The sequence below is a fragment of the Aquarana catesbeiana genome, linkage group LG07 (genome assembly GCF_042186555.1).
Source record: "Aquarana catesbeiana isolate 2022-GZ linkage group LG07, ASM4218655v1, whole genome shotgun sequence".
NCBI classification, from domain to species: Eukaryota; Metazoa; Chordata; class Amphibia; order Anura; family Ranidae; genus Aquarana; species Aquarana catesbeiana.
The window spans coordinates 67,087,409-67,113,824 of record NC_133330.1 but is presented as its reverse complement, the minus strand read 5'-3'; the positions used below and the strand labels follow the sequence as shown (position 1 = coordinate 67,113,824).

The 26,416-nt window shown below is 42.4% G+C and overlaps 2 protein-coding genes across 4 annotated transcripts in view; one reads left to right on the top strand and one right to left on the bottom strand.

Annotated features, from left to right (window-relative positions):
- CACNA2D3 (calcium voltage-gated channel auxiliary subunit alpha2delta 3) overlaps positions 1-26,416 on the top strand; it is a 1,508,837-nt gene that overhangs the window by 1,182,963 nt on the left and 299,458 nt on the right. The window lies entirely within an intron of this gene.
- LRTM1 (leucine rich repeats and transmembrane domains 1) overlaps positions 13,982-26,416 on the bottom strand; it is a 36,103-nt gene continuing 23,668 nt past the window's right edge. Inside the window, exon 3 of the mRNA XM_073592286.1 lies at positions 13,982-16,376. Within this exon, the coding sequence (XP_073448387.1) occupies positions 15,928-16,376 (449 nt within the window). The 3' untranslated portion in view covers positions 13,982-15,927. The remainder of the gene's footprint in view (positions 16,377-26,416) is intronic.

The following is a 26,416-nucleotide window of genomic DNA, read 5'->3' as shown; positions in this document are numbered from 1 at the left end:
GGAGCCTGGAGCAAGCCATGTACTGGAAGGAAAACAAGCCCTTGATGTAGACGATCCAAATTAATCTGAGCAAAGTGTCATTTTTATGAGTTTCATTTCTTTCAAGGAGAAAAACAAATTTTGTGAGTGTTTCGGCAGACTTTTTTTTTTTTTTTCCAATCCTGAAAATTCATTAGGGTAAATCTGGGACAAATGTAAAGTGTTTTTTCTTCTAAAATTGTTTACTTGTTTTAAAGCAAAATTAGGTCATTTTGGTGATTTGTTTTAGTTTTTTACAGATCACCCTCCTCGTATCCGTGCTATAGCAGAATGATGCCGGGACGCCGTCATATGATGTTTTTTCCCTTTTCAGCGCTCCCCACGCGCCCTCGCGAGCGTGCATCAGGGAAAATTTGTGATGGACACAGCCAATCACAGATCGCGGTAAATGGCCAATCACAGTAGCCATTTACCACACAATCAGCGTGTCCAATGAGAGATGACCTCAAATGTAAACATATGAGATCATCTCTCATTGACAGCTTTCCCTCCTCATACAGCGTCCACGTGTGAGGAGGGAGAGCGACCTGTGTTGCAGCTTCAGTGATTGTGAGTGGTTTCATCTATTCACCAGTGCCAACACCAGTGCCCAAACAGTGCCCAATCAGTGCACCTCTGTGTCATTCAGGGCCGTCTTTAAGGCAGGGCAAAAGGGGCAGCTGCCCTGGGCCTTGTCATTGTTGTGGGGCCCAAAGCAGCTGCCTCATACTTGCCAACTATCCCAGTTTAAATTCCCTCGTCCCTTGAAGTTTTAGTCCTGTGCTGTGTCTTGATATCTCAGTGTGTAGTTCTGTTACCAATACTGCCCAGCTCTGTCCTATTGTTGTGTACAGATGACTCACCTGCAGACCCTGTGTTTACATGTAAACACTGGCATTGATATTATTATTATTATTATAATACAGGATTTATATAGCGCCAACAGTTTACACAGCGCTTTACAATATACAAGGGAGACAATACAGTTATAATACATTAAGATACAAGAGGATTAAGAGGGCCCTGCTCAGAAGAGCTTACAATCTAATAGGGTGGGGCAGGTGGTACAAAAGGTTGTAACTGTGGGGAATGAGCTGATGGAAGTGGTAAAAGATCCCTGAAAAGATGAGTTTTCAGGGATCGCCTGAAAGTAGCAAGAGTAGGGGATAGCCGGATAGATGGAGGTAGCGAGTTCCAGAGGATGGGAGAGGCTCTGGAGAAATCCTGGAGACGAGGATGAGAGGAGGAGATGAGAGAGCTTGAGAGTAGGAGGTCTTGAGAAGAGCAGAGAGGATGGTTTGAGTGATATTTGGAGACAAGATTGGTGATGTAGCTCGGGGCAGAGTTGTGAATGGCTTTGTATGTTGTGGTTAGTATTTTGAATTTAATTCGCTGGGTGATTGGGAGCCAGTGTAGGGATTGAAGTAGAGGGTTGGCAGACACTGAGCGGTTGGTAAGGTGGATAAGCCTGGCAGCAGCATTCATGATAGACTGAAGAGGGGATAGCCTATGGAGAGGTAAGCCAATGAGAAGGGAGTTGCAATAGTCAAGGCGAGAGATAACAAGGGAGTGAATGAGGAGCTTGGTGGTTTCATTTGTTAAAAAAGGGCGAATTTTAGAGATGTTACGGAGGTGAATTCTACAAACTTTTGACAACTATTGGATTTGAGGCTGAAATGACAAGTCAGAATCTAGGATTACACCTAGTACCCTGGCGTGAGGGGAGGGACTGATGGTTACATTGTTGATTTTGATAGAAAAGTCGTGGAGGGGGGCACGGGCGGGGGGGAATATTAATAGCTCAGTTTTAGAGAGATTTAGTTTAAGGAAGTGGTGCGACATCCATGCTGATATGTCAGTTAGTAAGTTAGTAATGCGAGAGGAGACTGAAAGAGGTGAGGAGTAGACAGATAGATTTGGGTGTCAGCGGCGTATAAGTGGTACTGGAAGCCATGGGCGGATATCAAGTGACCAAGAGAGGAGGTGTAGATAGAGAAGAGAAGGGGTCCAAGAACAGAGCCTTGGGGGACCCCCACAGAAAGGGGCAAGGGACAAAGTTGTAGGTGACACTGAAGGAGCGCTGTGATAAATAGGCAGAGAACCAGGATAGAGCAGAATCTCGGAGGCCAAGGAGGCACTATAACAATGAACAGTGCTAATACTATACACTGTCACTGTACTAAAGACATTGGTTGGGAAGGAGTTAACATCTAGAGGCAATGAAAAGTGTAACTGTGTGCCTAACAAGTGTAATGTGTGCAATTATGTGCTGCTTTTACTAGTAGAAGTGGCAGATTTTTCTCCCTGCTTTGCAGAGAGTAAAAATCAAGCCAAATCTCTGCTCTGTGTACAGAGCTCTGTGTTGTGAGTAAGCACAGGGCTCTGTACTGTAATGCCCTGTACACACGGATGGACTTTCCGACGGAAAATGTGCGATCGGAGCTTGTTGTCGGAAATTCCGACCGTGTGTGGGCTCCATTGGACATTTTCCATCGGATTTTCCGACACACAAAGTTTGAGAGCAGGCTATAAAATTTTCCAACAACAAAATCTGTTGTTGGAAATTCTGATCGTGTGTACACAAATCCGACACACAAAGTGCCACGCATGCTCAGAATAAATTAAGAGACGAAAGCTATTGGCTACTGACCTGTTTATACTCCAGACGTACACGTTTTACGCCACCACGTTCAGGACGATCGCATTTTCCGACAACTTTGTGTGACCGTGTGTATGCAAGACAAGTTTGAGCCAACATCCGTCAGAAAAAATCAGTAGATTTTGTTGTCGGAATGTCCAATCAATGTCCGATCGTGTGTACGGGGCATAATTCGCTATGCCGTTCAGCAGGTTCAGGTGTTCCGTCAGATTAGGCGACCCGTCAGAATGTGTAACGGAAGTGATGTTTCGTCGCCACCATCTTGCTACACCCTGCACCTGTCTACAGTAAGGATACAATGAGAAGGGGCAAGCGGACATCTTGTTATACCCAACGGAGTTTTGCATTTTACACTTATTTATAAAGGTAAACTGAGATTATATAGTGAAATATAGTACTTAGAACTCTGTCTGACTGCTTAGATGTTGAATTTTAGAAGCAGCCAACTTCTGTCAGCTTAGCAAGCCTGTGAGATCAGCAGGCTTGCCGCTGCTTTTAAAATTCAACATCTAAACAGTCAGAGTTCTAAGTACTGTATTTCACTATATAACCTCAGTTTACTGTTATAAATAAGTGTACGATTCAAAACTCCGTTGGGTGTAAAAATATGTCTGCTTGCCCCTTCTCACTGTATCCTTACTGTGGACGGATCTGGGGTGTAGCAAGATGGAGGCGACGAAAGTCACTTCCATTACACATTCGGTTCGCCTAATCTGACGGAGCACCGGCCATAAATCGTTGGCCTGGACCTGCTAATCGGCTTGTGCTGTACTGAATTACAGTACAGATGGCATACCTCCCAACTGTCCCTGATTTGGAAAAAAGTCCCTTTGTCCCTCATTCCTCCTCATTTGTCCCTCATTTTGGTCAGATCTATATAATTGTATATAAAATTCATTATTTATCTTTCAAAAAGTTACTAAATTGCTGCATTTGTAAACTTTAGAAGCCAGTATAAAGGAATAGTAGTGGTAAAAATAAAGCACTTGTGGGTTTAACTAATAATTTTTTTGTATAACTCTCCTTTAAGGGGGCGTGTTTCCTATGCCTACATACTTTTTCTAATTGGTGTCCCTCATTTCCATCTCAAAAAGTTGTGAGGTATGCAGATGGGATCGCAAGGGTGCACACGCCCCCTACCCACAAAATGCCTTATCACCTACATGTACATGATCCAGAGCAGAGTGGCTGCCCCTTAACCCTATATGTGCTACTGATTGAGGCCCCATGGGTAGCTGCATTGTAAACACACCATAGTATTGAATATCATCCAGGAGATGGCAGTCATTAACAGCTAGATACAATAGATTTAACAATCTAGAAAAAATACAAATATGCTGTTGCTAGCTTAATGTTACAGTTATAAGTCCAGCCATAGGTGGCCTAAACATGGACTGCGGGGAAGTATGCAAAGCCCACCAACAGTCAGGTGGAGTTGCACTGATATTATGTTTGTTTCACTGTATATTAGACACTTCAATATAGCTTGCATTTAGCATCGGCAAAACTGTGCCTGACCCACACTAAATATAACCTGTATGTTTATGATTCTCTTCTTTATCCTAAGGGAGATTCCCATGAAACCATAGATGGCCAGGTCCTTTTATCACTCTCAAAGGGAGATGATTGACTGGCCAGTCTACTTCACACAGTTCACACATTTATTTCCTAATAAATGCATTTGCAGACATAGGTCTCTCTGCATATTGAGATAAATCAAATACAGCATCCTTGACATACCCATAGCTCACAACTGTCCCTGACAGATTTCGAGGGACTGTCCCTGATTTAGAACAAAGTCCCTCTGTCCCTCTTTTCTCCTTACCTGTCCCTCATTTTGGTCTATTCTTTATAGCTATATATAAAATGCACTATTTATCTTTCAAAAAGTGTTTCACAGTACTAAACCTTTCATCCAATTTCTAAATTGTTGCATTCGTATTTGTCAAAATCCAGTATAAGAGCCCTTGCACACTGGGGCAGGGGGCGGCGTCGGCGGTAAAACGCCGCTATTATTAGCAGCGTTTTACCGTCGGTATTCGGCCGCTAGCGGGGCAGTTTTACCCCCCGCTAGCGGCCAAGAAAGGGTTAAATACCACCGCAAAGCGCCTCTGCAGAGGCGCTTTGCCGGCGGTATAGCCGCGCCGTCCCATTGATTTCAATGGGCAGGAGCGGTAAAGGAGCGATATACATTCCGCTCCTTCACCGCTCCGAAGATGCTACTGGCAGGACTTTTTTTACCAGCGCCAGTGTGAAAGCCCTCGGGGCTTTCACACTGGATACCCAGCAGCGGCACTTTCAGGTCGGTTTGCAGGCGCTATTATTAGCGCAATAGCGCCTGCAAACCGCCCCAGTGTGCAAGGGCTCTAAAGGAATAGTAAAGGAATAGTAATGGTAAAAAAAAAAGCACCATTTTGGGTTTAACTAATATTTTTTTTTTTGTTTAATTCTCCTTTAAGGGAGTGTGTCCTATGCCTACATACTTTTTCTAATAGGTGTCCCTGTTCCCATCTTAAAAAGTTGGGAGGTATGCATACCTATAGTGATATCTTCAGATGCTTTCCCAAAGAAACGTATAGTTATCCAACAAGGTGCAAGTGTGTGTAGGTCATATACATAAATGGGACACAAACTTTGTTTTTGCTGGCCATTTCCGTGGGAAAGCAAAAAGGCTGGCCACATATTTAGAGTTGTAAGACATTTATTTAGTGACACTTTAAAAAAAACATATATATATATATATATATATATATATATATATATATATATATATATATATATATACAGTATGTACTATATTACCAAATGTATTGGGACACCTGCCTTTACACACACACATGAACTTTAATGCCATCCCAGTCTTAGTCCGTAGGGTTCAATATTGAGTTGGCCCACCCTTTACAGCTATAACAGCTTCAACTCTTCTGGGAAGGCTGTCCACAAGGTTTAGGAGTGTGTCTATGGGAATGTTTGATCCAGAAGCACATTTGTGAGGTCAGACACTGATGTTGCGTGAGAAGGCCTGGCTCGCAGTCTCCTCTCTAATTCATCCCAAAGGTGTTCTATTGGGTTGAGGTTAGGACTCGCCAAAATCGCTCATCCATATCTTTATGGACCTTGTTTTGTGCACTGGTCCAAATCATTTGGTGGAGGGGGATTATAATGTGGGGTTGTTTTTGGCCCCTCAGTTCCAGTGAAGGGAAGGGAACTCTTAAGGCTGCCATGACAATTTGGACAATTTCATGCTCCCAACTTTGTGGGAACAGTTTGGGGATGGCCCCTTCCTGTTCCAACATGACTGCGCACCAGTGCACAAAGCAAGGTCCATAAAGACATGGATGAGTGAGTTTGGGGTGGAGGAACTTGACTGGCCTGCACAGAGTCCTGACCTCAACCCGATAGAACACCTTTGGGATGAATTAGAGTGGAGTCTGCAAGCCAGGCCTTCTCGTACAATATTAGTGCCTGACCTCACAAATGCACTTCTGAAAGAAAGGTCAAACATTCCCATAGACACACTCCTAAACCTTGTGGACAGCCTTCCCAGAATAGTTGAAGCTGTTAAAACTGCAAAGGGGCCAACTCAATATTGAACCCTACAGACTAAGACTGGGATGCCATTAAAGTTCATGTGCGTGTAAAGGCAGGTGTCCCAATACTTTTAGTAATATAGTGCATATACATACACAATTTGTCAATATAATAATGCATCTAAGCTGTACAGCTGTACATCTCCTACTACCAAAGTGCCAATTTGAATATATTCCCTCACCTTCTGCTTCGAGATAATGTGAAATTTTTAAAATTCCCATCACTTTCTGTTCCACAGCAGTGGTCACCAGGACAGATAGAGAGAGGATAATTCAACCCAGTGGGGGCACAGATACTGTTTCTATAAAAAACATTGTAAAAATAAAAACCATTGAATGTGGAATTTAACAGTACAATCACAATAGGAATACAGCTTCTGTAGTGGATCCACACATACATGCAAGTTTTACCTTACAAGCTCATTTTATGACATTTGTGATGTACACATTGTACTAACATGGATGCTCATTTTGCATAGGTTAATTTATATTAACACAGTTCAGCTAATAATATATTATATATTATCAGCTGAACTGTGTAATGAGCAAACATTGTCTATATACAAGAGGTACAGTTTGTGTAGTCTTACTTGAATCTTGGTGTGATTTCTTCCATATTGGTGCAGTAATCCAACTTTAAACATTGTGCAGGAGCTTCATGCAATAAAGACCAGTCACTGCTCTCTCTCTCTCTTTGTGCAGGATGATTGGTCTTGTATCCGCCCCTTTTGTAGTCCCGCCCCTCTTGTAGTTTTCTGTGGGTGGCCTCTAGTGGATGGGCCTGTTTGGTCCCTCCCACAGCTCTCAGCACAGAACATTCACAGACCAGTAATGATGTCGCTGATGCTTTTATAGGTAATATCTGGGTTTGCAGAGATATTTGGTGCACACAAAGTGTATTTGTGTGCTTTGTGACTTTAGAAGAATATATATAAATTTAATTATGTGTGTTCAGCTTTAAGCATTTATGAAAACGTAAGAAAGGTTTTTTAATTTTTTTTTCAGTTACAGACTTCATTGAAATCTCTTATGCCTAGTACACACGGGCGGACTGGTCAGACGGTCTTTCCGACGGACTTTTGACGGACTTTTGATGGACTACCGACGGACTTTTGAACGAACGGACTTGCCTACACACAATCACACCAAAGTCCGACGGATTTGTACGTGATGACGTACAACCAGACTAAAATAAGGAAGTTGATAGCCAGTAGCCAATAGCTGCCCTAGCGTGGGTTTTCCTCCGTCGGACTAGCATAAAGACGAGCGGATTTTTTTTTTACCAGACTCGAGTCCGTTGGAAAGATTTGAAACATGTTCCAAATCTAAAGTCCGTCAGATTTTCGACCGAAAAAGTCTGCTGCAGGTCCGATGGAGCACACACACGGTCGGATTGTCTGCCGGATTCGGTCCGTCGGACCAGTCCGGTCGAAAAGTCCGCTCGTGTGTACGTGGCATTATACTGTCAATTGCTAAGAATAAAAACCAAATAAGAATTCTAAGCATAGTCTACCCAGGATAGAAATAAAAAGTTTTGGCAGTAGATATACTTTAATGTTTTAATTGGCTGGGTATCGCTTGGCCTTACCCTTCTATTTTCTGCCATATCAGCTGTCAATAATGCAAATGACAGTATTGCCATGACCTCTATTTTAGAGCTGCCTTTTAAGTCCCTGTCCCGGCTTCAGGCGAGGATGGTTGTGTTTAGTTGTCATATAGCCACTGTACTCTTTTGCTTCCACTATTAGCCAGAGAACTCGGATATCCTAGAGGTATTGCGGATGACGATTATTGTTGAGCATTCTGTTTAGAAAAGCATCCAGTAGCCAGAGGTTGCATTAACACTTAGGCCTGCAGTAATTGTTTGCTTGTCATGACTATCAAGATGACAAACGCTTTGAAAGGATAACTTTCTAAGCAGCCACTTCCTGGCAGCTGTCCTCTGACAAAGCCAACTCATGTGCTTTCTGTGTTGTACTTGCAGGCTGAAGAGTGATGGCCTCTTTATCATTATTAGATGAGGTTTTAATAAGCCTATTCTTCCTGTATATATAACTTAAAGGGAAGTCTGCTTGTTCATGAGTGGAGGAATTTTGGGAATTATCGTGTATTCCTGAATACAACAATTCTGATGATTATCTTTTGTGTGTTTTGTGTGCTTTCACGGTTTGGTTTATTAGAAGACACCAAAAAGTAAAAATATATATATATATATATATATATATATATATATATATATTTTTTTTTTTTTTTTACTTTTTGGTGTCTTCTAAGCCATCTAGTGGGCATTTATTATAGGCTTACCTGTAGGTAAAAATCACCTACAGGGGTATACAACCACTTTAACATCTCCTACATTATCCTACCCACCAGGCCTAAAATGAGGCCTCATGGCAAGGATAAAGTAATTAAAATAATAGCTAGAAATATGCATAATCATGCAAAGTGGATAGCTGTGCCTGCTTTGTTTTCCATATGTAGTGTTTGAAAGTATAAATAATGTTGCATAACTATTAGGCTTTGTAGCAGGAATGTAGCCTCTAGCAGACAGTGTCATGGTTCCATGGATTCCAGACAACTAAGTAACTATTATATAGTGTGCTCATGGTTTCTGGATAAAGAAGTATTGTGGGTGTTCATGTCATTAGAATCTGTATATGTAATCCTCACACATGGCTCCCCATGTACTCACATACTGTAAGTGCAAACTCTAAAAAGAAACTAGTGATGGGCTAATCCGTGCAGGTTTGATTCAATAAGGATTTGCCAAATCTTGTTCAAAATTTGGCAAACCCAAACTTATGCCGCGTACACACGATCGGAATTTCGGCCCGCAAAAGACCGATGAGAGTTTTTCGTTGGAAAATGCGACCGTGTGTATGCTCCATCGGACTTTTGCTGGCCGAATTCCAACTTGATTTTCTCGGCTCGTTGTAGTGTTGTACGTCACCCGCGTTCTTGACGGTCGTAATTTCAGCGAACATTTTGCGTGACTGTGTGTATGCAAGGCAAACTTGAGCGGAATCCCGTCGGAAAAGCTGTCATATCTTTTTCCGATGAGAAATCCGCTTGTGTGTACGCGGCATTAGAGGCAAATCCCAATGAAATCTTTTGTTAAATTCTGCTCATTTCAGGGTTAATAGGCAAACTTCTGTAAAAAATCCATGATACTGTAAGATGGCCACGCTCAAGGACAGCATGTACCAATGCAAAAACATTTTTTTTCAATACCATACAGAAGGGAGAGTTATTCAATGAGGGTTTATATCTACTTATATCTACTTTACGCTTATACGCTCCCTACTTTACGCTTATACATACACTAAACTGGGCTCTACATAGTAACCCTAATTCCTGAAATTAAAGCTGGCCATAGACGTTCAAATCTCAGCAGGTTTAGCAGGGACCAGCCAAGATTCAAACCATTTATGGGCAGGCTGAATTTACCCAAGCTTCTTCAGATTCTACTTGTTAATATTGCAATCACTGTGTTCTCCCGGTGGGGATGGCTTCCCCCGCCCCCCTGCTAGGAGAACACCCCCCTGCTAGGAGAACACAATGGCTCTGGGGAATGATCTAGTGGGATTCCCATCAACTCAGTCTGTGTTGATGGGGGAATCAAACAATTTTCTTTCTTGCAACCCCTTGGTTGCAGGAAAGAAATTTGCTCCATCTATGGCCAGCTTAACTCTTAACAGTTAACCGCATGTCTTGAACCTCAATGTAACCATAATGCTTATTCCCTAACACTATGCCTGATCCTATCACTTAACCCTGCCCTCTCTCTTATCCCTAAAGTGGTTGTTAACCCACTAAGTTAAAATCACACCATCCTCTCTTTGTATTCATGTAATGTGCCCTGTGACTGGGCCTTATAAAAATAATGCAGCTATATACCTGTTTACAGAGCGCAGACCCATGTGACCCACTGGCTCTCTCCTCTCTCGGCCTGACAGCTGCAGCAGGCGGGGATGAGGATCCTCGCCTTAGAATTAGGAGGGGAGGAAGAGAGAGGCGGCCCCGCCTGCTGCATCTGTCATGCGAGAGAGGAGAGAACTGTCACGTGAATGCCGATCAGCGCTCTGTAAACATATATTACAACATATAACATATATTTTTATAAGGCTGTCAGGGCTGGGCTCAGCCCTTCCTTCTCAGAGCAGACCGCACAGCTGTCGGTTAATTGCCAGCTCTAATCTTTTCCACGTGACTCACCTGATGATGATGATATCCTGTTCATCAGTCCTGCTGGTTACTTAAGCTGTTCAGTTCAGTTCCTCTCTGCTTTCACATTGGTCAACACATCCAGAGACTCTGTCCTGTGTACCTGTGAAGACTTGCCTGGTTGACGTCCCTTCTGGTTCCTGATGCTGCTTGCTGTTCCACTACGCTGATTCTCCAGTTTCCTGATTTTCTGGCCTGTCCTGAAGTACGCTGATCTGTGGCTGCCTTACGTCCTGGCTTGTCTGACAATCCGTTCCGGTTACCGAACTCTGGCTATGATTTGACTACGTCGCTCTGTTTACCTCTTTATTATTAAACACGTATAATTTTAACTACACTTCTGTCTCAGTCTGGTTCATGGTTTCTGACAGTAGGCGAAGGCCATGAATTCAGAAGATGGAGTCAATCCACTTGTTGGTAATACTTTATTTATCATAGTTATTTTTATCATAGTGTTTGTATAATAGTTCATTATTTTTATATGATTAAATGTAATTATTCCCCAATCCACAAGATGGCGCTGTGTATGATAAGCTTTATTTGTTTTTGATCGCTCTTTTTTGACCAAAAGAGTTGATATTAAGTTAATAAAGGATGTCTATTTCGGCTGCTCATATGCTAGTGAGCTGTTGTCACATCCGGTATTTGCGGCGCAGCCCACTTCCGCATCTTAATTACTGTGTCCCACATATATAATTCACTTGAGCGTCCATCTAGCCATGCCCCTGACAACGTCATTCTCTGACGAAACGGCGTAGGGAGGAGTTGGTGACGAGACATCTGCATGCTGGGACACGGCGGCCATCTTTCTGGTGGGGACGGCTGCACATATACAAACAAAGCCCATTTTTGTTTGTCTCCAATGTGAGTGCAATTACACTTGTATTTTTTAAATAAACATTGTCCTTATGTACTGCGCAATGAGGCACAGTACATAAGGACTTTTGTCTATTTTTGTCTACATGAGATGATATGTATGTGGTGATTACTGCTGGAGTGTACCTGGAATAAGGAGAGTCATACCTGGGCTTGCTGTATCCACCATCAGGTCTGCTTCCATTAAGTGTATGAAGATTGATGGGCTTCCTTTATACCATTCTATATCTTATACATGCAGATGTAGCCTTTGTATTGAGGGTCCACTAAATAGGGTAAGCGGCTGTATTGTTGGGTGCCGGTGACGGGTCTCTCTTTTGTGCACTGATCTCCTGCCTACCTCATTGGATTATCTCATGGTGAAGAGCCCCTCCGGCCATGGACAACGGAACTGTCTCATGAGTTACATGGGCAGGCTGTAGAGGTCTCCCGTCAAGAGCCTCAATGGCAAGTGTAGTGTCACGCAGCTGCGGCGGAATCGAGGGCTTCGATACAAAGGCAGCATCAATGAACAGGCCTGCAACCCCAGAGTCGATTAGAGCCTGTATCTCGACAGACGACTCAGCCCAAGAAAGGGTGACTGAAAACAGGGGCTTATCCTTCTGGATAACTGGGGATGAAACAACACCACCTACGGTCTGTCCGTGACAGGACCTCAAGGTTCGGGCGTTCCCTGGATGGGTAGGACAAGACTTCAAAAAGTGAGCTGTCTGGCCACAATAAAGGCACAATCTCTCCCTCCTCCTAAAGGTTCTCTCATCTCCAGAGAGACGCGTAAAACCCAAGTGCATGGATTCACCTTCACAGCCAGACTCGATACCAGGAGGCATGGGAGGTGAGGAAGGCACGGGTGGGACTGCAAAACTCGGAGACAAATGTACAGGAGGCTTCCGCAAGCGCTCCTTAAAAGAGAGCCTTTCTGTGAGTCTGGAGTCAATGAGGGTGGCACACATGATCAACTTCTCCAGCTCAGTGGGTATATCTCTGGCTGCTATCTCATCCTTGATGGTATCCGAGAGACCATGAGAAAAAGCAGCCACGAGGGCCTCATTGTTCCACGCAACCTCTGCTGCCAAAGTACGGAAGTCAATGGCATAGTCGGCAACAGTTCTTGTACTCTGTTCGATGCACATGAGAAGCAGAGCATGCGTGAACGTCAAATACCCTTTTAAACAAAGCCACAAACTCAGGGTAACTCAAGACAACAGGTTTTTGCATCTCCCATAGAGGGTTTGCCCAGTCCAAGGCTCTCTATCGGAAAGCAAAGATATCACAAAACCTACTTTGCTTCTGTCCGTGGGAAACACCTGGGGCAGCATCTCAAAGTATATCTCAACCTGGTTGAGAAACCCTCTGTTTTGGACTGGATCGCCCCCAAATTGCTGGGGAAGCAGATCGGAACCAGATATACCTCTTATAGAGGTCATTCTTAAAGCGGGTTCCTGCACAGAGACTGGAGCAGCAGCAGGGTCAGCCTGCAACATAGGTTGTATCAGGGCGACCGCAGTGGGAGATTCCAGGTGAGCCGTGCGACTCAGGAGCGTTTGTAACGCCATGGCAAACTGATCAATGTGGTGATCCAGTTCATCCAATCTGGAAAAAATATTACCAACAAGTGGATTGACTGCATCTTCTGAATTCATGGCCTTCGCCTACTGTCAGAATCCATGAAATCAGAGCATCCCTGCATTAGGGGAGCATCTCCGTGGTCTTCGTTCCTGCCTGGGCCTTCCTACCAGGTTGGGGACAGGGTCTGGCTGTCATCTAGCAACCTCCGACTCCATGTTCCCTCACTGAAGTTGGCACCTGGTTTTTTGGGCCTTTCCGTATTCTCTGCTGGATTAACCCAGTGGCTCACGCTTTAGGCCTTCCTTCTAATATGCGTATCTCTAATGTATTCCATGTCTCTTTATTAAAACCTTTGGTCTGCAACTGCTTTACCACCTCGGTGCCATGTCCTCACCCAGTACAGGTTGAGAACCATGAGGAGTATGAAGTGCAATCCATTGTTGACTCCCGTAGGTTCCATGGGGCGCGTACAGTACCTGGTGCATTGGAAAGGGTACAGTCCGGAGGAACGCTCTTGGGTCTCATCCTTGGACATACATGCCCCTGTCCTCCTCCGTGCTTTCCATAGACATTTTGCCCTCAAACCTGTTGGTCTTCCGAGGGGGAGGGGTCGTTGAGGAGGGGGTACTGTCAGGGCTGGGCTCAGCCCTTCCTTCTCATAGCAGGTCGCTGTCGGTTAATTGCCAGCCCCAATCTTTTCTACAGTGAATCACCTAATGATGATGATATCCTGTTCGTCAGTCCTGCTGGTTACTTAAGCTGTTCAGTTCAGTTCCTCTCTGCCTTTGCCTTGGTCAACACATCCAGAGACTCTCTCCTGTGTACCTGTGAAGACTTGCTTGGCTGACATCCCTTCTGGTTCCTGATCCTGCTTGCTGTTCCACTATGCTGATTCTCCGGTTTCTCCGAACTCTGGCTATGATTTGACCACGTTGCTAAGTTTACCCTTTTATTTTTAAACAAGAGTGATTTTAACTGCACTTCTGTCTCAGTCTGATTTATGGTTTCTGACAAAGGCATAGTCACAGGGCACATTACATGAATACACAGAGCGAATGGTGTAATTTTAACCCTATTTTAAGCAGCAGGAGGCCAGGGGGCGGGCACGGACATGGAGCTGACAGCTAGGGAGGGGAGGGGGAGAGGACAGAGGAGAGCTGCGGATGACCACGGTGTCAGGACCATGATATACCATGGTCCGTTTACAAAGGGGGGTCAGAACAAGGCGGGATCAGCCAGGTGTTTCAGGTGTTACAGGGGGCCAAATGATACAACACAAGCACTGTGCTGTATAACATGCTTTAAAAGAACAGGATCTTTATTTATTTTTTAAGGTTAACAAACGCTTTAACTCTTGGCCTAACATTAGCAAGTAAAATATATAAAATAATATTCGCCCTAACTTAACCCAGCCTTATATACATCAACTTTAAACATATAAACCTACTTGTAACCTCATTCTAATAATAATACAGGTATTGACTTTTCTAATCTGGTGCATTTTTGGATGTGTACAGTGGAGCACCTGGTACAAAAATTAATCTCATATAAAGGGCATTTTGAAACATTTAATGGTTTAGAGCAGGGATCTCAAACTGGCGGCCCTCCAGCTGTTGCAGATCTAAAAGTCCCATCATGCCTCTCTTTTGGGAGTCATGCTTGTAACTGTCAGACTTGCAACGCCTCACAGGACTTGTAGTTTTTCAACAGCTGGAGGGCCACCAGTTTGACACCTGTGGTTTAAAGCATCAAATACAGCAAAAACATTTCAGGGGAAGAGGATACCCCTTTCTTTAGGGCTTGAGCATTTGATGTTAAAAAAATAACGAATGTACTAAGGGACCAGTGTTTGATGGCTTGATGAAGACTAGCATATTCTGATGGCACTAAAGGTGACCAGCTGATCTGGTGCATTGAAAGCTCCCTTTCTTCTTCTTCTCCTTCTTCTTCTAATTATATAGAATTTATATAGACCCAACAGTTTGCGTAGCTCTTAACAAAATTAAGGCAGACATTACAGTTACATTACAATTTTGTACAAGAGGAACCAGAGGGCCCTGCTCATTAGAGCTTACAATCTAAAAGGGAGGGTCATTTGATACAAAAGGTAATAGCTGTGGGGGGTGAGCTGATGGAGAAAGTAAAACAGTGTATTAGTTAGAAGCAGGATAAGATTCTTTAAAGAGAAGGGTTTTCAGGGATCGTCTAAAGATGGCTAGATTAGGGGACAGTCGGACAGATTGGAGTAGGGAGTTCCAAAGGATGGGAGAAGCTTTGGAGAAATCCTGGAGGCAAGCATGGGAGGAGGTGACAAGGGAGCTAGAGAGCAGGAGGTCTTGGGAGGACCGAAGAGAGCGGCTCGGTTACTAGATATTCTTATATCAGTATCTACTCACCTTTTTAATGGACAACTGCTTCTGTATATTGTTACACAATAAGAAGCTATTTTTTCTCCAATACCATAGCCATTTTTTCAGTGGTCCACAGGGGATACATTAATACTGTCTATCCTGATAGGCTACCTCCTTCGCAGTTATAATTCAGATCTCTGAAGGGATCTTAAGCAGTATGGGTGTAGATAGGATCAATTTGTTTGATCAATTCTATGAGATGTTTGAATGAACAGTGTTGCTTTATAACACTTTGAATTTTAATAGTAACATGAAGTATTTTTTCCACAAAATTGACTTCTCCGCTATGTATAAATAGTACATACATCTTGAAAACATAAATATATTTAAGAGGAAGACACAACACCTTAAAGAAAAATATGACATGTTTTCAATGAAGACATTCTACAACAATTCCAGAGTCTCAATTAATATGAAAATATTGCTGCTAGCTCAGAATTACACCATTAAGGATTCATATCTCAATCCACATGCACAGGTCCATTTTTTACATTTAGTGTGGAGAGTGACATTTCATTAACATACAGCATGATATCAATATGTTTATCTCCTAAAAAAAGAAACATACTAAAGCTAAAGTTCAGGCTAAAGTGCCATCAAGGGGCTCCTTTTCTTCTGGGCTGCCATGTTCTGCTACAGGAGCCAAGCGTTCCACTTCCTTAAGCTCCCTGTGGTATTTTGCCATAATCGCAGCATAGGCACAACCATAGATGGCAGCTGCCAACATCATTAGGCATACAATGCCACACACCACACCAGTGATGACAACAGTGGCTATGGCATGTCTCAAGCTCACAGGACGAGGTTTGGGTTTTGGTTCACATTCAGGGTGACTGCCATCTATATGATCATTGTGATGTCCAAATTTGCTATTACTCCTATGCTCGGAGCTGTGATGGTGAATATTTGCCATAACGGGTGGAGCAGTCATTGGGGTACAAGTCTTAAACATTTCATAAGGGATCTTCAGGAGATCATTTCCCTTTCGAATTGAAGGACCACTGCAAATGAACTCGTCAATAATCCCTCCTAAAAATAAAAAAAGTAATAAAATAAGATAATGAAAGAATGCATTGTAAATAGCAAAAACACTGGATAGTGTTGGTATTTTTTTTAAAGATTGAAAGGTTTTCTCATCCCAAGAACAACACTGTATTGGAACATATCAGTCCTTAGATGTGGTGACTTCATTAGTTTTGTTTTCTTTATTCCTTTATTTTTACATGGTAATAATGCCATTAACACACTTGTGCTAGGGGAACAATGCTCATTGTACTGTATCTATGAAGGAGCAGCATTTCAACCTAGGCTACTGTCGCCTAATTTGGACTACAGAACTTCTCCCCCTCTCTTCATCTCCTTGGGGGTAGGGTTTTTTCTGTAGTTAACTTATTAGTACTGGCCAGGGCCTATAATGCTATTTGGGTTTTACTGCAGCCTAGGCAGAGTACACAGGAAAATATGAGTTCACTGGATTTCTGTCAGGATCATTGGGTATTTTTCTGTACTTGCACCACATTTAGAGAGCGCTGGTTCACACCAGAATCACACAGGAATGTGGTGCATTTTCCTGCAGTGTGGTTTTTTGGCCAGTTCATTTGAATTAATTTCAATGGGCCGAAATTGCAGCGGAACGCAGAGAAAGTATTGCATGGACTACATTTGTACCAAATTGCATGGTACTGCAAAACTATGGCATCTGATGCTCACAAACACACTGCGTTTGCAATCTGCATTTAGGGTGTCATTAACAATATTTTGGCACCTGCAACAGATCTAAAAGGCAGTGCATTTTGAACAAGGTTTGTGAAATGCACACAGAATGCACCTTTCCCACACACCGCGTTCTGGTGCGAACCTGCACTTAAACTGTTTAATTATGAAGAGCTCTGTATCTGTATTTACACCTATCATCCATGTCAAATATATCTTGCAAAGCAATAGGCACCTATAGACATTAAAGAATGTTTACCTTTTGTAGTTGAAAGGGTTGTATGCAGCTCCTGAACCCTAGCCGAACGACTGTGCTTAACCACTTAAGGACCGGAAGATTTTCCCCCTTAACGACTAGGTAATTTTTTTGCGATACAGCATGGCGTCGCTTTAACTGACAATTGCACGGTCGTGCGACACTGTACCCAAACAAAATTGATGTCTTTTTTTTTTTCCCACAAATAGAGCTTTCTTTTGGTGGTATTTGATCACCTCTGCGTTTTTTATTTTTTGCGCTATAAACAAAAAAAGACTGACAATTTAAAAAAACAAACAATATTTTTTACTTTTTGCTATAATAAATATCCCAAAAAAATGTAAAAAAATGAATTTCTTCATCAGTTTATAACAATATGTATTCTTCTAAATATTTTTGGTAAAATAAAATCGCAATAAGCGTATATTGTTTGGTTTGTGCAAAAGTTATCGCGTCTACAAAATAGTGAATAGATGAATGGCATTTTTATTTATTTATTCTTATTTTTTTACTAGTAATGGCGGTGATCAGCGATTTTTAGCGGGACTGCGATGTTGCGGCGGACAGATCGGACACTTTTGACACTTTTTTGGGACCACTGACATTTATACAGCGATCCGCGCTATAAAAGCACTGATTACTGCATAATTGTCACTGGCAGGGAAGGGGTTAACACTAGGGGCCGATCAAGAGGTGTTTCTAACTGTGGGGGGATGGGGCTGACTAGAGGAGGAGAGAGATCGCTGTTCCTAATCATTAGGAACAGATGACCACTCTCTACTCCCCTGACAGAACGGGGATCTGTATGTTTACATTGACAGATCCCAATTCTGGCTCTCTGTGGAGCGTTCGCGGGTGGTCGGCGGACATCACGGTCGCCGGCCACGCGCATCAGCTCCCACGCCATGCAGTGGGCACATGCACCTGCTATAGCTGTTTAAAGGGCTGACGTACAGCTACGGCGATTTGCGGGAATGAGCCGACCTGCTGCAGTATAATGACGGTGGCTGGTTGGCAAGTGGCTAAAGAGGTTCTTCAGCCCCCCCCCCGCTATAAAAGTCAGCAGCTATAAATACTGTAGCTGCTGACTTTTAATGAAAGGACACTTACCTGTCCAGGGATACAGTGCTTTTCTTACCCAGGCCGGTTCTTTATGGGTCTCTGGCGCTGCCTTGTTAACTGTGGGAAGCTGACTCCTTGCAGCTTCACAGCCAGCTCCCCACTGCGCATGTGCAATCTGCACTGCGCCCTGTGAATGGTCCTGCAGCCTCCTTCAACCTGTGACGTGCCCCAGGAGGCTGCAGGCAGAGGGAGGGATCGAACTTCCGCTCTGTTCGCCTAGTCCAGTGGTGTCCAAACTATGGCCCTCCAGTTGTTAAGGAACTACAACTCCCATCATGCCTAGTCATGTCTGTGAATGTCAGAGTTTTACAATGCCTCATGGGAAGTGTAGTTCCGCAACAGCTGGAGGGCCGTAGTTTGGACACCAGTGGCCTAGACAAACTGGGTCAAAACCAGGTACCCTCCTCCCCCCTCCACAAAACTGTCCAAAAGTTGAAGAGAAGGGACAGTAACATGCAAAATTTGGAATATTTCTGCACTCCTTGGTATCTTTATTGAAGCATTAAAATCACATCACGGGTATGACAGGAACATAAAAGGTAACGCATTTTGCGCTAAATTCAGCGCTTACTCAAGCCTCATATACACATACATTGCATGAAATATATATGTATATGCATGATACATGGTTTGGCAATTAAGCAATTAAACAATTACCAATAAATCAATTAGAAGTACACTCCCACTACACTAATAAGAGCCTATGCTCCTTGCCTTCCCATACTAACATGTCATATAACACATAAATCAAAAAACAAAAAAAAATCACAAACAAAACAAGCCACATAAATCTCCTCCAACCCGTCACCCACCAACATAGATCCAGCAGCCACTGATGGATGACCGTGTGGGAGAGCACAGGGAAGAAAACAGGCAGCCAACTACAGGAGGACACCACTTAGGGCACATAATGTCACAATATGAGGGATACATATAATGTAGTTTTCTCCTATGACAGGCTGTGAAGAAAACAAGCCTTTCACATCACGCCAGACAGCCAATGGTGACCTATAATGGTTTGGAAAACGACAAAATATGTTAGATGAGATAGCGTGTCCAAAAATTAAAAAACGAACGAAAAAAATCCAAAAAAACAATATATGAATAAAAGATCAAAAAAAGATCAAAATAATCTAAAAAAACGGACCCATGGGAACTCTATTCATAAAAGATACAGTATGGACCAAACACAGATATAATACAAAATCTACTTACTGGCTCAATATAGTGTGTCAAATGCGGTGTTATATAAAGAGGAGGGAGGAGGTTATAGAAAATCAAAACTTCCTTTTAGGGGTGAAGTTCCACTTTGAGGGGGAGTTCCACCCAAAAGTAGAAGCTCTGCTTACCTGCCTCCTCCCCCTCTCCGGTGCCACATTTGGCACCTTTTGGGGTGAAGGGGGAGCGGGTACCAGGTTTTGACAGGTACCTGTCCCCACTTCTGAGAGATCTTGCCGCGGTGAGATCACTCAGAAGTTTAGCCCCCTCGCCCTTCCCCTGCTGCTGGGCCATTCAGAAAGCGCAGTGCGCAGTAGGGAACTGGCTGTGAAGCCACAAGGCTTCACTGCCGGTTTCCCTTACAGGCAATGGCGGCGGCAGCATCGGAGAGACAATGGAAGCATCAGCTGGGGTTCGCACATCGCTGGATTCCAGGACTGGTAAGTGTCCTAATATTAAAAGTCAGCAGCTGCAGTATGTGTAGCTGCTGACTTTACATTTTTTGCTGGGGGGGGGGGGGGGGGGACTCTGCTAAGTATTAAACACTTAAAAACTTACTTTATATAGCATGCTTATCCGGTAATTCAGTTTATCTCAGCAACTGTTTAGCAAGCATTCTGCTTGCACTGTCTGAAATACATAGCTATTAAATCACTATTAAATTATGATCAATAAAAAATAGGTCACAGCAACAAACAGTAAAAGCCACATGAACAATCACTATGATTAAATTTAGGTATGTGTATATGGAAAAACTTTATTATTATTATTATTATTATTATGGTTCCAAATATACTTAGTCACCAGAACAGGAAGTGAGGGAAACATCTCCCCATGGGGCCGTCTGTTCCAATGACAACTTCTCACTCCTGTTTTGTCTTTGCAAAAAGCGATAGAGAGGAATCTCCTCAATTGACTCCAGACAGGAAAAAATAAAAACCTTTCACTACGTTTTCCAAAACAAAAACTAAAAAAAAAAAAGTTTATGCTTAATACACTGTAACAAAAATAGCTCAAAATGTGTACTTACGGAACACAAATTACATGACCCCTTTTAAAGTAATTTAAGCATTACTTGGAAACACTATTCAAAATAATAATAGTAATAATAATAATGCTGATGAGTGGTGTTTTTTCATAATTCAGGGAATATGTAATTATAGCTCTTTTATGCAGTAGAGATTGGTGGGGATTTAGATCCCTGTACATCTCTGCATTAAAGACGGATCAGATAATCGGCTATTTGACAGAGGTACAGCCCATAATCTTTTACCTGGCACAAAGAATAAATATTTTAGGCATATGGCCTACTGGAATCTGCACCAAGAATTTTTTGTATCCCAGAATACGTTTGGATAACTGTTTATGTATTTTTTTTTTTTTTTTTGTGAGGCTCTTTATTTATGGACAGAACCTCTAGAGGAAATAAAGACAGCTGCTGCCAAAAGCCTCCAAATAATTGGCTTGGTTTTGCAAGCTTTATGCAGCAATTTGTGATACTAGAAAAAATATTGACCAATTTAATTGGACCACAGAAAATTCAACTCATAAAAGAAATGATTTTCAGGAATGTAGGAAAAAATGAGAAATAAACCATTCCAAAAAAGTAAATAATATAAGTGTATGTGAATTTCTAATAAACATTGGTGTATGAAACTTATACTTAAAGTGTATGTACAGCTAAAACTTTTTTTCGTGTTTGGATAATGCCCCGTACACACGGTCGGATTTTCTGACGGAAAATGTGTGATAGGACCTTTTTGTCGGAAATTCCGATCGTGTGTGGGCTCCATCACACATTTTCCATCGGAATTTCCGACACACAAAATTTGAGAGCTTGCTATAAAATTTTCCGACAACAAAATCTGTTGTCTGTTCCGATCGTGTGTACACAAATCCAACACACAAAGTGCCACGCATGCTCAGAATAAATAAAGAGATGAAAGCTATTGGCTACTGCCCCGTTTATAGTCCCGAAGTACATGTTTTATGTCACCGCGTTTAGAACGATTGGATTTTCCAACAACTTTGTGTGACCGTGTGTATGCAAGACAAGTTTGAGCCAACATCCGTCGGAAAAAATCCATGGATTTTGTTGTCGGAATGTCCGATCAATGTCCGACCGTGTGTACAGGGCATTAGGGTTAAAAGTCTTGGTTTATTTTTTGCTATGTGTATTCTCTTGGGGAGATTCACCTCCTGTTCCAAAGATGCAAAAAATGGAAATTTTCCCTTGTTCTGGTGATAATTGTAACATTTTGGATGTTCCAACACTTCTCGTTTTAATGACAGTGGTCACCAGAACATATTTAGGTGGTGACTCTCCCCAGAAAGGGAATGTAGTGAAATTAGTGAGGGATTAGAAAACCTGCAGGTTTTTATTGCTGCCTGTGTCCCCACTAGGAAGATTTATCCTCTCAGTTTGTCCTGTTTACCATCAATAGGAAAAGTAGAAGAAAATCACAAATTTTGGGGTATCACCAGAACAAGAGTAGAGGAGAAATCTTCCTATGGAAAATGGGTTCTGGTGACCCTGTTGTCAGCCAGAGATTCCGTCACTTTAGTGGGATTTGCTCTCATTATACCCCCTACTCTATTCAAAATTGAAAACACGTTTTGCCTTTAGCTCTACATGAAGTCAGAAAAATGCTTAAATTAAAAAAAAGATCGCTGTTGCAAAAACACCAGAGTGATATGGCCCTAATGGGCAAAAGGAGACATTTTAATAAAAGAACAGTGGTTTTGCTACATTGCTTTGGTAAGTAATGTCAAGCGACAGTGATCACCAGCTAGAAGATGACATCTTCTCCTTCCAGGTATGAAAACAGGAATGAAACAGGTAGAAACAGGTATGCTTCAATGCTATCAGGAAATAGCAGTACAGCATCACCATATGACTGGTGTGGCGGTGATCAGGGACACTGACTGGTGACAGTATGTAAAAAAAAATTTTAAAAAATTATATATATATTTTTATTTTTTTATGATTTTTTTGCATACTGTGACCAGAGCAGTACAGTGTTACCATAGTGACACCGTACTACTCTGGGGAGGTGATCTGGATTTTTTTTTTTAACACACTATGATTGCTTATAACAGTGATGATCACTGTTATAAGCAAACTTTTTTATGAATGGCATCTATTCATTCCTTGTGTACTTTTGTGAAGCTGTGATTGGTCACAGGTGCACTGTGTTTGGCCCTATCTGTACTATGTGATCACTGTGAGCAACACAATAGTACACAATGAGGTTTATTTACTAAAGTTGGAGAGTGCAAAATCAGGCTCACTTCTGCATGTAAACAAAACAGGTTTTATTGCCAACTCTTAATTGAACAAGCTGAGGTTAGAAGCTGATTGGTTTCTATGCAAAAGTGAGCCTCATGTTGCGCTCTCCAGCTTTAGTAAATAAACCCTAATGACTGGCTATTAAAAAAAAATGCATTATTTGTGTACAACTGTCATGTAATCACTATGGTTGGTCACAGTAATCACAGGGTACTGGTATTGGCCCGGTATGGTAGTTGGGAGGACGTCATATGATGTCCACACAGGATGGGAAAGCTCTTGTCCGACCTATAGTAGAATGATGGCCAAGCAGTTAACTACTTTATTAAAAGAAAACATTACTCAAACACAAAGAAAAAAATTATGTGGTCCCGTGGCATCATCACTATATTGGCCTCTATCTCAAATTTGGACAGAAAGAAAGAGAATTTGGTCAGGGGGATTTGAGTGAGGCCAATCACTATATAGAGTAAGCACATGGGGTATAAAGCATAGTATTACTTGTATGAGTTTATTACATAATATAAATAAAAATATATTGTGTAATAAACTCATACAAGTAATACTATGCTTTATACCCCATGTGCTTACTCTATATAGTGATTGGCCTCATTCAAAGTCCCCCTGACCAAATTCTCTTTCTTTCCATTACTCAAACACAAAGGCTTCTCATTATAAAAAGTGACTCTTATGCCCCGCACACACGGTCGGATTGTCCGACGGGAAATGTTGGATGTGAGCCTGTTGTCGGAAAGTCCAACCGTGTGTATGCTCCATCGAACATTTGCTGTTGGACTTTCAGCCAACAAATGTTTCTTAGCAGGTTCTCAAATTTTCCACCAACAAAACTTTGTTGTCGGAAAGTCCGATCCTGTGTACGCAAGTCTGACGCACAAAAGTTCACGCATGCTCGGAATCAAGCAGACGGAGCCGCACTGGCTATTTAACTTCCTTTTTCTCGGCTCATCGTACGTCTTGTACGTCACCACTTTTCCACGTTCGCAATTGTTGGCCAACATTTGTGTGACCATGTGTATGCAAGGTACGTTTGAGCCAACATCCTTCGAACAAAAATCAGCGGTTTTGTTGGCGGAAAATCCGATTGTATGTTTGGAGCATAACATTCACCAAACATTCACTGTAGGTGAATGTACTTCCTGGCGTATATCTTTTAAAAACCAGGAATTGATTCGCCAGCAGCATTCATAATATGCCTCGTATTATTTTTAATAAAATAATACATATTTTTGAGCCGTACAATGTCTCGTAACTCATCACAGCTCATACTGAGCTGATTTCCCCCCCGTACTCGAGGTAATATTTGGCACGTGAAGGCTGTCAGGTGAAGCTTCCATTCATACTCTGGTTCATAATTGATGAGCATTTATCTGCTGATAGCACAATATGGCTGAATCCAGTATGCAACATGTAAGCCAGACTCCATGTGGACTCAAGCTGAGGTGTTCATTCAGACAAATGAAAAGAAACCTCACAGGCCGGGAGCAGAAGAATGTGAACTTCATTATTAATCCTAGTGCATGTTAACATGAGCGATGTGGCAGCCTTTGTAATTGGGAGGTGATACAACATGGAAGCCCTAACTATTCCCCAGGAGCGTCCATCTTGCTTTTCTCAGGCCTTGTTAATTAATCAGTTACTTTGCATATTTTTTTTTTTTTTTTTCCCCTGTCAAGTTACTGATTGTAATCTATAGCAGATGCAGCACAGGTTAGACACAGTCCAGAGACAGCTCTTTGACAAGAGACATTAGCAGTGTGGTTGTAATGTCAAGACCATGCACAGTATTCACTGAAAGGATAACATTATATGGATTCTGGCACTAGAATGTAAAGCACATTAGGTGAAGCATCAGCAGATAAAATTAGAGTTAATGTTACATGGAACTGCTTGCTTCCATTATCTGGGCTCTGCCTTTAAAGTGTAAACTATATAGTAACAAAAACATAAATAAATCTTGGGTAAACTGGGGCAAAGCATATTGACTTTGTCCTTAAAAGTCCCTATCAAGTCATGTATGATTCAGAGAGATGCTAGGGCTTGTTTGCATGGGCAGCCAGAGGGCGTTTAAATCAGGTGTTTGAGCCGCAGTTTTACCACCTCTGACCACCCAGCTGAGAAAAGGCATGCAATCACTAATGCCGCATACACACGACCGGACTTTCCGGCAGAAAAGGTCCGAAGGAATCATTCCGTCACACATTCCAGTCGTGTGTGGGCTTCATCAGACTTTTTCATTCTAAAATTCTGATGGACCTAGAAATAGAACATGTTTCAAATCTTTCCGACGGAATCAGTTCCTATCGGGAAAACCGTTCGTCTGTATACTATTTCGACGGACCAAAAACGACGCAAGGGCAGCTATTGGCTACTGGCTATTGAACTTCCTTTTTCTAGTCCTGTCGTACGTCATCGCGTTCTAAATGAAAGGACTTTGGTGTGATAGTGTGTAGGCAAGTCCGTCTCAGCGGAACTCTGGCGGAACTCCTTCGAAAAGACCATCAGAGTTCATTCCGACGGAAATATCCGGTCGTGTGTACGTGACATAAGGACTGTACACATGCTACGCTTGTGGCATGTTGCATTGGTTGAGTGGCACCGCTGCTTAATGCAACCCATTCAAGTGAAGGGGGCCGTACTGCAACCACATGCAATGCACATCTTCACCGCCTGTCCAACATGTTTAACCACTTGCCGCACGCCAATATACGTCAGCACAATGGCAGTGGTGGGCAAATGGGCATACCTGTACATCCCCTTTAATTGGCGGGGCTAGCGGGCCCGTGCCCGCAGGACCGGCAGACTCGATGTACGCCAGTCTCCCCGCGATCGTGTCACGGAGCCTCAGAACAGAGAAGTGCCTATGTAAACAAGGCATTTCCCCGTTCTGCCTTGTGACATGACTGAGATCCACTGCTCCCTGTCATCGGGAGCAGTGATCGCTGTCATGTGAGTGGAAGCCCATCCCCCCCACAGTAAGAATCACTCCCTAGGACACACTTAACCCCTTCATCACCCCCTAGTGTTTAACCCCTTCCCTGCCAGTGTCATTTACACAGTAATCAGTGCATTTTTATAGCACTGATCGCTGTATAAATGACAATGGTCCCAAAATAGTGTCAAAAGTGTCCGATGTGTCCGCCATAATGTCGCAGTCATGGTAAAAATCGCAGATCGCCGCCATTACTAATAAAAAAAAATAATAATAAAAATGGCATAAAACTATCCCCTATTTTGAAGACTTTTGCGCAAACCAATCAATATAAGCTTATTGCGATTTTTTTTTTACCAAAAATTTGTAGAAGAATACATATCGGCCTAAACTGAGGAAAAAATTTGTTTTTTTATATATTTTTGGGGGATATTTATTATAGCAAAAAGTAAAAAATATAGATTTTTTTTTTTCAAAATTGTCGCTCTTTTGTTGTTTATAGCGCAAAAAATAAAAACCGC